General features: G+C 45.7%; 1 protein-coding gene across 4 annotated transcripts in view; it reads right to left on the minus strand.

Moving 5' to 3' along the window:
• The window catches only part of ACSF3 (acyl-CoA synthetase family member 3), a 69,110-nt gene that overhangs the window by 19,116 nt on the left and 36,866 nt on the right, over nucleotides 1-13,128 (minus strand). For 3 of the 4 annotated variants that reach the window (XM_019742690.2, XM_019742691.2, XM_019742689.2), the window contains exon 7: nucleotides 3,537-3,663. The exons of the other annotated variant lie outside the window; for it this stretch is intronic. In XM_019742690.2, the coding sequence (XP_019598249.2) occupies nucleotides 3,537-3,663 (127 nt within the window). The remainder of the gene's footprint in view (nucleotides 1-3,536; nucleotides 3,664-13,128) is intronic. 4 annotated transcript variants of the gene reach the window in all.

Below are 13,128 nucleotides of genomic sequence, written 5' to 3' on the forward strand. Positions count from 1 at the left end.
GGCTGCAGGGTCAGCCCTGAGGGCACTACTACAGACACCTTGGAGGATTTCCATGCTCCATCAAGGCAGCAAACCTCAGGCAGCTCAGCCAGTCCACAAAGAGGCTCTCTCTTCTGTTGTTCTACTGGTGAGTTGTTTTCTTAAATAAATAGCTTTTAATGTTTGTCTCTGATAATAACATCATGTGCTCACTGTAGAAGCAAAAGGGAGGAGACACCACCCGACACCCCAGTAACGTTCTGATGATCTTCCTACGGTTCTTTCTGCCAGTTACTTAAATACCTTCTGCGCATGTATTTATCTATAATTAGGTAAATATAGTTTACTGTTTCCTATGTCACTTCTCAATATTAAACAGTATATGATACATATTCTTTAAAATGTAAGTCAGAGATGTCATTTGGGTTCCTCATGTTCAACTATCAGTCTCTTCAAAAGAAGAAAACTGCTCAGGGTAAAGCGTCCAGAGGGTAACAGGAGCAGCAGCATTTGTTGAGCTGTCGCCATGTCCTCACCTCCTTCCCCACACCCCCATCTCCGTACTCTTGTGTACAGCCTATGTTCTCACTTCCATGTCCCCATCTCCACCCCATGTCCTCATGGTCTGCATCTTCATCTCCATCCTGTGTCCTCAGCTCCGAAGGCAGGGTCAGTGTAAAGCTCTGGGGATGCATGGGTCTTAGAATCACCCATCCCCCTGCCCTGGGCTGGCCATGGAGCCTGCGTGTGTGTTGCCAGCTTCTCTGAGGGTGTGGTGGAGCTCAGGTGGGACTCAGAGAGGCAGGAGACATCACTGTGGCTGTCAGGGGAGTTCCTGGGGGCAGACCTTTGATTTCCTCCCTGAACAGCAGCCACGAGCCCTGGGGGGACTTGCACGGGGCTCCCTGCACATTCTCCCTGGCAGAACTGGGCTGCGGGGAAGGAGGCAGACACAGGCAGGGCGGGGGGGCTGGAGAGGCTGGAATAGTAGCTGCTGGCCTACATCTCCTGTCACCTAGACACAGAGGAGGTCACTGAGGTGGAGCTGGCAGGACTCAGCCCTTCTCCAGCTCCTGCCAGAATTCACATGGCAGGAGGGGCTGGCCAGGGAAAGGGTTAAGTTTAATTTATCCTGATTTCTATTTAATATCATGCTCTCCCCGTAGGAGCCGGCAGCTGTGAGCTGATTGCACGCTCTCATTATGCAGTCTGTATCGCTAATGGCCTGTGACAAAGGCATGCGGCTTCCAGGCCTTACCCCCGAGAGCCAATTAAACACACATACTCCCTTCCTGTTTGCAGCGCATTACAATGAAATTAAACTGAATTTCAAAATCATTTTCTCCTAAAGACATCTCTTTACAATAATTAATGCATACTATTCCTTTTCAACTGAAATATTCATCAGGAGCGGTGACTAAAATGTCTTAACGCTGACTGCCCCACATTTTGCATTGCTGCTGCCCCAGTGCTCAGCGAGCCCTGCTATCGGCAAAATCCACAGGGTTTTGGTTCCTGTGCTTTTAAAGGGGAAAAAAAAATCTGCAGCTTTTTATCTGAATTTAAAAATAAAGGAAGATGGCTACAAAGCGAGTCGAGGTTTCCAAATCTTAGGTTTCCAAATTCAGAGGGCTACAGGAGGGGCACACAAAAAACACAATTAGCTCAAAAGTAGTATTTCCTAAATTCTGCATTTGAAGGACAATAATAGAGAGAGGTTTGTTTCTACCAGACTGGCCTGTGTTGATGTGGACATTTACAGAGGGTAAACCAGGCCGGCATGTATTAATATGCTGACCGCATGACAGGCAGAGACAAGAGGGCCCAAAATAGGTGACCTGGGCTTCTGGGTCTCCAACCACTAGGCCCTCTGCTGACCAGCTCCCCAGATTTACCTGCCTGGGGCACTGGCCTCTGTTCTGGGGACTGACAGATGTCCACTCTGCAAACCCTTTGGAACCCTCCACAACCTGCTCTGCCCAGTGTGGGGGGACCGGGGGAATGGGACACTTCCAATCACAGCTGCTGGGAAATACACTTCAGAGGGCATGTGAGAGAGAAAGCCATGGATGGCTGCGGGACCACAGGCTGGACGTGGGACTGGCCAGGATCAGCAAGTCCAGCCCTAAGTGCCACCTGCATGGGGGCCGAAAGGGGCCACTAGACATCCCCCAGGAGGACTTTTCGTCTGCCCCTGCACCCTCAAACCCGAATTCGATGGGCCCGCATGGCCCCCTGCTCTGTCACTCGGTTACTTCAAGCCCATGATGGTGCCAGATAGAGCAGACATGGGATCCACCCCCTAAATGCTCCATGCTGACCTGAGCCTGGTGAGGTGATGTGTGCGAGCGTCAGCCCCCACCAGCACACGCCATGGGGGTCATCAGGCTAAGGGCCATGGCCAAGGCCATGTCCTAACACACCCTCGCTCCCCATTCGATGCGCACGGCCGCCCCCCCCCCCCCCCCCGGGTCCGTCCCATCAGCAGGCGCCGCCTTTCTCCTGAGCTCTGCTCCCCACGGAAGAGCAGCGATTAAGGTGCATTTCTGATTACGGGGCCAACACAGGATGACGTGAAAATGGGCCTCTCTTTTCAGAAAATAGTGCTTTAAGATTATTATGAAATAATGCATGTTCAGCACAAAAGTTTTAGAAATATAGACAGGCAAAAAGAAAAGGAGAAACCACCCAGAACCCCACCATCTAGATGTCAAGAACTGGGGTTCTGGAGAGTGTTCCAGATGCACACCCGTGAATCAGTCCAGCTGCGAACCTGAACATTTCCAGTGTCTGCTGTGCCATCACATGGACAGGACTGCTGGGCCCCAGGAGGTGGGGGGCACGGGGACAGAAGGAGATGGGATGTGGGACGGAGGTGGGAGGCTCCTCAGAGCAGGCCCAGGTGAGAGGATGCTGGTGTGGGGGGGTCCCACCAGCGCCTTCCAGCAGTGCCACCTCTTCCTGCCTAGCCACTGGGCCCCAGGCTTTGGTGACAGGTTTACACTTGCCCATTCCGGCAGGTGACACAAAGAATGCAGACTTCAGCGTAAAGAATAATGGAAATGAATGACCCGAACCACAAATGAACCACATTCTATCAAAACGACATTGTTCCTGAATGGGGGAGGAGGGAAGATTGACAAAGCAGGGTGGGCTAAGAGGGTGGCGGGGTGGGGGGGCGTGAGGAGGGTCTCTGACGTAGACTACAGTGGTGACTGGGAAGACGGGGACTCCTGACTCAACAGGGGCAGTGGGACCACCAGGCAGGGGCCAGGGGCCAGGGTGGGAGCCGTGTAGTAAGGCCTGGAGGCTGGTGGCCCTCCTGAGGGTTGTGGCCTCCGGAGCTTGCTTCCAGAGGCCAGCCAGGGGCTGGAGCGCTGGGTCGGGGTACAGCCATGAGGATGTGAGACACAAAGTGCACCCCCCGCCCTACTCTGCCTTTCACAGAAGATTCTGTGGGTGTCCAGGCGCGGCGACAACCTGGGGTGGCCAAGTCACATTCCTTCCCCAACCCCTGGGGGCCTCCCCACTCTGGCGCCCCCTCCTCCTCCGGGTACCTGTTTTAAACCAGCCATCAGAGGTAAAAGCTTTCTTCGTTTCTTCTGGTTTGTCCCAGTACTCCCGGAACACAGAGGGGCCCCTGACCAAGAGCTCCCCTTCCTTCTCCTGGAACCCTGGGGTCACCTGTGGTGTGGGAGACAAACGTGCACTCAGAGCAACACCTCCCAGGATGCAGGCTCCCCCTGCCTTCCCCATGCCCATGCCCGACCTGAGGACCACATGCTCTTCTGAAATTAAATACTTCGTTGGAAACGACTGAGAAACGCAGCTTTCAGTGCAGAAACGCAATCATGATGGCACCGAGCTGCTCCCTGAGCTCGCCTTGCCCTGGGTGGGGCTGTGGGTCATCTTTATTCTAAAATAGCCCTGTCCTGTAGATTCGAATATGTAAGTGGCCAGGTCTCAGAGCTCAGACCTGGCAGGATTAGCTGTGTATCCACTTCTAAAAGGTGTGCTCCTGGCTGCCCATGAAATACCACCGTCAAGGCATTTCATGGACAAATGACAGAACCCAGGAGAAGCAGGCAGCTGCCCACACCCCACCAGTGGCTACTGAAGGAACTCCTGAGTTGGTAGCACCTGCTGTAGAGCCCTCTGACAGAGGTTACTTTGCTTCATGAAAAAGAAGCTGACAGAGTAGCCTACTGGGGTTGGGGGTGGGGGTCTCCAGGAGGAAGACGTAGGTGCCAGGAGAGAGCAGCACCAGAATTCATGTGGTCATGGGAAGCAGGACATCTCAGTGTTTCTCCAATGTGACCACAGTCACATTGAGGAAGGAGGAAGGCTGGGTTTTATAAGAAACTGAGCAGGTCTATCCGGAGAAATCCAAAACTCCAATTCAAAAATCTTTATGCACTCCTATGTTTATTGCAGCACTATACATAATAGCCAAGACCTGGAAACAACCGAAATGCCCATCAGTAGATGACTGGATTAAGAAACTGTGGTACATTTATACAATGGAGTATTACGCAGCCATAAAGAAGAAAGAAATCTTACCATTTGCAACAACATGGATGGACCTAGAGAACATTATGTTAAGTGAAATAAGTCAGAAAGAGAAAGACAAATACCATATGATCTCACTTATATGCGGAATCTAAAGAAAAGAATAAGTGAATGAACTAATCAGAGACAGTTTTGGAAACATGGAGGAAAAACAGAGGGTTGCTAGAGGGGGGGGGTGGGGATAAGGGGAAGGTGAGAGGTTTTGAAAAATAGTCGGTAACCACAAGATGGTCATGGGGGTTTGAAAATTAATTTTGGGAACGTACAGAGGGATAGTGGATGGGGGGAGGGGGGTTCACACAGTGTGAGGGATATAAATGATAAACGTCTAAGTTTTGCTTTGTCTTGTGCACCTGAAACTAATTAAAAAACAAATAAATAAATTTGGGGAAAAAAATAAATAAATAAAAATAAAAAATTAAAAAAAAAAAGAAACTGAGCAGGGCCTTCCGTGGTGCCAGGAGAAGCATATGCAGAGGAGGTAACAACATGCAAGGCAGGAGGCCCTGTGGGGTTAAAGGTGCATGCCTCCGGTAAGCCACCACTGGCTTAGTTGGAGAATTCAACGCTCCTCACTTAGTATTACAATAGGGCTAGTAGACAGAAAACCAGTAAGGACGTGGAAGAACTGAATCACACCATTAACCATTGGCGTCTAATTGGCATTTACACTCTAATGCAAACCAGCAGAACACCTGCCAAGCACGACCACACATTCTGGGCTATAAAACATACCTTAATAAATTTAAAAACTGAAATTATATCAAACATGTTTTCTGACTATAATGGAATTAAGCTGGAAATCAATAACAGAAAAATCTCTAAACACTTAGAAAATAAACACCACACTTATAAATAATAATCCATGAGTCAAGAGAAAGTCTTAAGGAAAATTAGAAAATACAATAGAACTGAAAGAAAATGAAAACACAACATACCAACATTGCAGGGTACAGCTAAAGCAATGCTTAGAGGGAAATTTATATCATTAAATGCATATGTTAGAAAAAAGGTCTCAAATCAGTAACCTAAAATTTCACCTTAAGAAATGAGAAAAAGAGAGAAATAAGCCAAAAACAAGCAGAAGAAAAAAACAATAAAGAACAGAAACCAATTAAGATTGAAAAGAGAAAAGCAATAGAGGAAATTCAATGAATCCGAAAGCTAGTTCATTGAAGAAAGAACAATAAAACGGATAAACTTCTAGCAAGAACAACAAAGAAAAAAGAAACAGAAGACACAAACGATCAGTATGAGGAATGGATGAATATCACTTTAGACTCTGCAGGTATTAAAAGATCAATAAGGAAATTCTAGGAAAATCTCTATGCACATAAATTCAGCAACTTAAATGGACAAATTACTCAAAAATCACTATTTACCAATATTCACCAAGATGCAATAGATGACCTGAACAGTCCTATAATTATTAAAGAAGTAGAATTCATAGTTAAAAACTTCCAAAAAAGAAACCTCTAGACCCAGATGGTTTCACTGGTAAACTTTATCAAACATTAAAAAAACACATAACTCCAATTACATTGTCATGCAGTGTGTCATATGGGGTCTCTGGTCCTGCTCCCCACATAAGAATGCAGAACGTAATGAGGCCAAAAAGGAGCACCCATGGAGCCATAGGTAGGGGAGTCATACCACTATATTCTCGCTGGCGGCTGGGTTGGAGACACAGGAAGCAGGAGCCACACTATCTGCAACCTGCCGTCCACTTCTCTGCCAACCAACCAACCAACCAACCCCACTTGCTAGCTGCAATCCGCTGTGCTAACTGCAATCCGCTCTTGCCAGCTCAGCCACCATCTTCTTGCTAGCCCCCATTTGCTGCTAGCGTACACATGGCAGTTATATTAGTGGCCAATGGCTCACTGGTTACAGCTGATGGCCAACTAGCCACAGCTGATGGCCATCCAATCACAGTTAATGGCCATTTATTACCCGAGTGAGCACCTTTCCACGTGAGGGTGACAGCCTGGAAACTGCACTCCTGGCTCTGTCCCCACATACACACAATCTCTTCCAGAAGACAGAGGAAGAGGGAACACCTCCCAACTCATGTCATGAGGCCAGCATTACCCTTATACCCAAACCAGACAAAAAAGTACAAGGAAAGGAAACTACAGACCAAAATTCTTCATGAACATACATGCAAAAATCCTCAATCAAATCCAGCACTATATAAAATGAAAAATACACCATGCCCATGCCCATGCCCAAGCAGGGGTTGGTCCTGGGAATGCAAGGCTAGTTCAATATAAAAAAATCAGCTGTAATCCCATATTAGCAGCCTAATGAAAAAAAATCAATTGATGCAGAAAAAAGCATTTAGAAACATTCAACATCCATTTGTGATAAACAAAACTCTCAGCATATCATAAATAGAATGGAATCAACAAAAAGCCTACAGCTAATGTCATGCTTAATAGTGAAAGATCAAATACTTTTCCCATAAGATCAGAAACCAGACAGGATATCCATACTCACTATTCCTATCTGATCTCATACTAGAAATGCTTCACAGAGCAATAAAGTAAGAAAAAGAAATGGATGGCATACAGATTGAAAAGGAAGAAATGAACCTGTTCCTTTTTGCAGAAAACATGATTATATATGTAGAAAATTTTCAAGAAATCTACAAAAAAATGTTAAAACTAATAAGTGAATTTACCAAGATTACTAAAGGATATGAAGCCAAAACACGAACATCAATTGTATTTCTATATACTAGCAATGAGCAGTTAGAAACAAAAAATCTCTACACTTACACTAGTTGAAAAGGAAGAAGAAAAGGAGGAGGAGGAATAGGAGGAGAAAAGAAAAGAGGAAATACTTAGGTATAAATCTAACACAACAAGTATAGGATCCATATGCTGAAACACCCCCTTACCCCACAACACACACACACACACACACACACACACACACACACACACACACACACACGGCAGACCTAAATAAATGGAGAGACATACTATGTTCATGGATTGGAAGACTCATCACAGTAAAGATGTTAATTTTAATCAAATTGACCTATATATTTCATGTGATTTTGATCAAGATTCCAAAAGGATTTTTTTGTTGTTGTTGTTGATATTGACAAACTATTTCTAAAATTGGTATGGGCAGGCAAAAGAACTAGAATAGTCAAGACAACTTTGACCAAGAAGAATAAAGTTTGTAGAATAACACTACAGTTTAGAAACTTACTATGAAATCATAGCAGTCAAGACTGTGGTATTGGCAGAAGAACAGACACATAGATCAATGGAAGAGAATATATAACCTATCTATAGACCTACTCAAATATGTACAATTGATTTTGACAAAGTTGCAAAGGCAACTTAATGAAGACAGGGTAGTCTTTTTAACAAACAGTATTTGAACAACTGGATATCCATACGCAAAAAAAAGTAATCTCCACTTAAACCTCACATATTATGTAAAAACTCATTCAAAATGCACCATAAATATAAAAGTAAACTGTAAAACTATAAGATTCTCAGAAGAAAACCTAAGTGAAAACTTTTGTGATTTGGAGTTAGAAAAGTTAGTTCTTAGAGATAACAGCAAAAGCATGATCTATAAAAGAAAAAAAAGAAGAGTTAGGTTTTAATCAAAATTAAAAATGTTTTCTCTCTGAAATACAAAAGAATGAAAAGACAAACCACAGACTGGGTGGTTTGTCTTTTCATTCTTTTGTATTTGGCAAATTAGATATCCAAAAAAGAACACTCAAAACTCAACGGTAAGAAAATGAACAATCTGAGGGGAAGCTGGCAGAGCAGGAAGCACAGGAATCTGTCTCCGCACCTGGACAACAACTGCTCAGGCAGAATTTGTCTGATGTAACCCTTTTGGAACTCTGGAGTCTGTTGAAGGCTGGCAACTTCCCGGAGAAGACCTGGATGGTAAAGTGCAGTTAATTCTGGTCATCATCTTCTGCTCTTAGCACAGTAGCATCTATCCATCTCCCACCCATCCCTATGCCAGGCAGCTGTACACAGCTTGCAGGAGCCAGGGTGAACAAAAGGACCCTGTCCTCCAAATACTGGGGATCTGTGTGACTGCTGATTCTGATCACAAAGGTGCAAAGAGGCAAGCAGCCATTGTTGTTGCAACTCCACCCCTGTGGCATATCTTTTCCCCACCAGATGGAGTGACTTCCAAGGGATTTAAAGAGCCCCCCCTCCTTCATTTTTCACTTTTCCCCTTTTGGGAGCCAGACAATAAAATTAGCACATTAAAAAACAAATGCATACATGGGGAAAATTAGAAAGTGACTGAAAATGCCCAAGGATAGGCTCAGAAAAGATGTAAGAAGACCTAAGTTTATACCTCAGTCTGATTCTCAGCACAGAGATAGCCTACAACAATCAATAAAATAAAAATAATACATAAAAACAATAACAGAAAACAGCAAGGGGAAGGGGGAGAATCTGATTCTCATTGTTACCACATTATTAGATTCAAATGTTAAGTGCTCAATAAAAATCATAAGGCATACAAAGAAACAGGAAAGTGTGGCTCAAAGGGGAAAAAAGAAATCAACAGAAACTGTCCCTGAAAAAGACTTAATGGGAGATATACAAGACAGATACTTTAAAACAGCTGTCTTAAAGATGCTCAAAGAACTAAAGCAAAATGTGGAGAAAGTAAAAAAACAATGTATGAACAAAATTGAAACAGCAAATAAGAGAGAGAAAAACTAAAAAGAAATTCTGAAGCTGAAAAGTACAATATATGAAATGAAAAAGTCACTAGATTCAAAGGCAGATGAGAATAGGCAGAAGAAAGAATCAGCAAATTTGAAGATAAGCTAATGGAAATGATTGAGTCTGAGGAATAGAAAGAAAAAAGATTGAAGAAAAACAAACAGAGCCTAAGGGACCTGTGGGACACCATCAAGCAGACCAACGTATACATTATGGGAGTCCCAGAAGAAAAGAATATTTGAAGAAATAGTGGCTGAAAACTTCCCACATTTGACGAAATCATGAATATAAACATCCAAGAAGCTCAAGGAATGCCAAGTAAGATGAACTCAGAAAGACCCACACCAAGACACATTATAATCAAATTTTCAAAAGCCAAAGACAAAGAGAGAATCTTGAAAGCAGCAAGATATAAGTGTCATCACATACAAGGGAGCCTCAATAAGATTATCAGCAGATTTCTCATCAGAAACTTTGGAAGCCAGAAGGCAGTGCACCGATATATTCAAAATGCTAAAACAAAACCAAAAATAAACAAACAAACAAAACCAAAAACAAAAAACCCCACACACAAGGAAAAACCTGTCAACCAAGAATCCTATATTCAGTAAAACTGTCCTTTAAAAGTGAGAAAGAAATTAAGATACTCCCAGATAAGCAAAAGCTGAGGGAGTTGGTGACCACTAGACTTGCCCAGCAAGAAATGGTCAAGGGAGTCCTGCAGGTAAAAAGAAAAGACAGTAACTTGAAGCTGTATGGGGAAATAAAGATCTCAATAAAGGTTAATATATGGGCAATTATAACAGCTAGTATTATTGTAACGATGGTTAGTAATTGCACTTTTTGTTTTCTACATGATTTTAAGAGACTAACACTTTTAAAGAAAAAAAAAACAACCATTTAAAAAGTCGTATTACAAACTTTCGTTTGTAACTTCAAATCTTATTTTCTACATAATTTAGGAGACTAATATATTTAAAAGAATTTTATGTTTTTGGGCACACAATGTATAAAGATGTAATTTTGTGACATTAGTAACTAAAAGAAGTTGTGCAGTGGTCACTCCAGCTCCTGCTGTCTGTGGACCTTCTCTTTACTCCTCTATCCATGCTGGACCTTAAGGTCCGGACCCAGGTAAGCCATGCCCCTCTTTCCACGGCCAGGTACACGCTGACTGTATGCGAGCTGGTCTGTGTGGTGGGCAGGAAGTGGGGACCTGAGCTCATTAAGTCAGAGGGGGCCTCCTGCTCACCCCCAGCATTGTGTCCTCAATTTCTGATTTTACCCAGTAAGAAAAAAAATCTTTATGATCTTTTTCCAGGCAAGTTGCATGAAGTAAAGAGATATTAATTCTACTGATTCTGAGGGGTATTTGTTTTACACTTAGAATCTCTGAAACTGGGCTATGTGACTTGGATTTGGTGAATGAGAAGGATGGCCGCTGTCTGTAGATGTTGCACTGATGTCCCATGACACACTGACTAGACCTTGAGCCCAGAAGAGCCAGCGTGCTGGCTCTGTGGCCACGGACACGTAGAGTGCAGAGTCAGGGTGTTGTGGAACCAAAACCAACTCTCTTTCAACTAGAGCCCTTTGAGTCCTTCACCTACAGCTCACTCTGAGCCTCTTCTTAGGCTCACCGACACCCTGGGTCAATACCATAAAGACAGGCATGTTCGCCAATCCTAACTTTTGTACAGATTTGCCAAGGAGTCTCCTCCAGTCTACAGAATGCAAGTATCAAGTAACTAAGATACGTCATCATTTTCTTTATGCCAAAAAAGGCAAGGCATTTTCATTTCTGGGGGGAAAGGGGAGAAATGAACCACCGACATGGAGCTTTAAACACACACACACCCGTTACACACCTGCTTATGTCATACTAACTCATCGGACAGACTTTGGGACAGTAAGGTCACTTTAATTTTGGTGGTTGATGTGTGTAAATTTTAGAGACAAGAATATGAGGGGATAATCAAGAGTGAAGAAGGTAAAGCAGGAGAAGGGGAACAGTGTGAGGGGAATAATATCATAGAGAAATAGCAAATAATCTAAGATAAAATCTGTCGCTTGCATCACTGGGCCACGTGCAGCGCCAGAGCCCTGCAGGGGTTTCTGCTGGGATTTTTCAGAACCACTCAGATTTGACACCCACATCCGCCAGATGAGGAGCAGGGCTGGATGGGTGGTCCACGGGGTCCAGTCCCTGTGGTCTGGGGACTCCAGCTGTTGCTGAGGGCATTCCGGGTGCAGGTGGGATGGGGCATGCAGCCAGACCCTGGGCACCCGGCCGTCTCATGTGACTTCACGCCACACTTGCTTTCCACAAGGCAGTGAAAAATCTGGGCTGTCTTTATAGGGGACTCCCCATCTTTGTGCATGTAGGAACACCATGTGACTGAGGGCACGCACCTGCACATGAGTGCCACTCCATTTTACTGTGACCAGGGCCATGCCCAAGAGCTGCCAACATGAGAATGAATGCTTCCTCCTCTGAAGCAGCCAGAAGCTCATTTTCAGAGACTACAGTGTCTGCCCCAACTCTGAAGTGCGTTTCACTGGCCTAGTGACCTACTGGGAACAGCACCATCAGCAGCAGGTGTTGCTGGGAAGCCCCCAGGTGGAACCCGACACCTGCCCAGTTCATGATGAAGGGACGGCTCTGCCCCTCTGTGAGGGAGGGCGTGCTAGAAGAGGTGCCGGAATCCAGGGAGGTGAGCAGGCCCAGCACCCAAGGCAGAGCCCCCGACCCTGAAGGCCCCTGGGGCCCCTCCTTCACGATGTGCTCCCGATGGGGCCTGACAAAGGGCCGCCCAGCGCAGCACTGCCCGCTGCTTGGACCAGAACGATCTGGTCATCCGCGTAGGGATGAGACAATGGGAGGAAGGCGACACTCCTTGCCCTGTGTTTCTGAGCATCCCTCTAAAGGGCAGGCTCTGGTTGACAGCCAGGAAGAGAGAGGCACAGGGAAGCTGAGCACTCGTAGGCATTCACCTGCGTGGCAGGGTGACAAGCAGACTTGCTTTTCTGTGTGAGGTTTCCCCTTTAGGGTCATGCCACCTCCTACCCGGCCCTTGATAGAGGTGGCGATCCCACCGCAGTGCAAGAGGCAAGGAACTATCTATCTGCTGTTTGTCTGAAGTGAGTGCCTCTGTGGCGACGGCACCGTTAGCATGGGGGGGGGGCACAGCACGTCCCAGCCCCACCATGGGTCATGTGCAGCAATTGGCGGCACACGCAGCGACAGATGGCAGCGACAGGGGAGGGGACAGGACATGCTGGTGGCGTGGGGAGGAGAGGCAGCAGAGCAGTCTGCTGTCCAGAGTGACAGTCTGCATATGGGTAAACTACGAGATAATTAATTTTTAGGGGAAATAAAAGGAAGCAAAGCTCACTGCTGCTGTCCTCCCATTCCAGCCCATGCACGTCCCACGCGGGTCTCTGCATCCTCAGCAAGAGATGATGATTCTGTATGAAGGCCCGGTTACCCTGTGCATTACGTACAGCTGTGAAGCCCTTTATCTGCTGATGGACCCCATTGTTGCTAGCTGGCGTTGGGCTCTCATGTAAGTGAGCAATTTCAAAAAATAAAAAATAAATAAATAAAGAGAGAGTGCGGGACGTGCTCGCAGAGTTTATAGGCGTGAGGCAGCTGGAGGCTGTGGCACATGAAAGATGCATCGCAGCAAACAAAGCCAGAGATCTGGGCAGGCGCGTTAACCCAGCCCAGCAGGGAGGCAGCAGACAGAGGAAACCTTGAAGGTGGAACCACTTCAAACAGTGCAGAGACGCTCCCCGTGGGGAGGGGGAGGGGCAGGGCGCCCACTCTTCCCGTGCCTAAAGTCCCACCAGA

The sequence above is a fragment of the Rhinolophus sinicus genome, linkage group LG11 (assembly GCF_036562045.2).
Source record: "Rhinolophus sinicus isolate RSC01 linkage group LG11, ASM3656204v1, whole genome shotgun sequence".
Classification (NCBI taxonomy): Eukaryota; Metazoa; Chordata; class Mammalia; order Chiroptera; family Rhinolophidae; genus Rhinolophus; species Rhinolophus sinicus.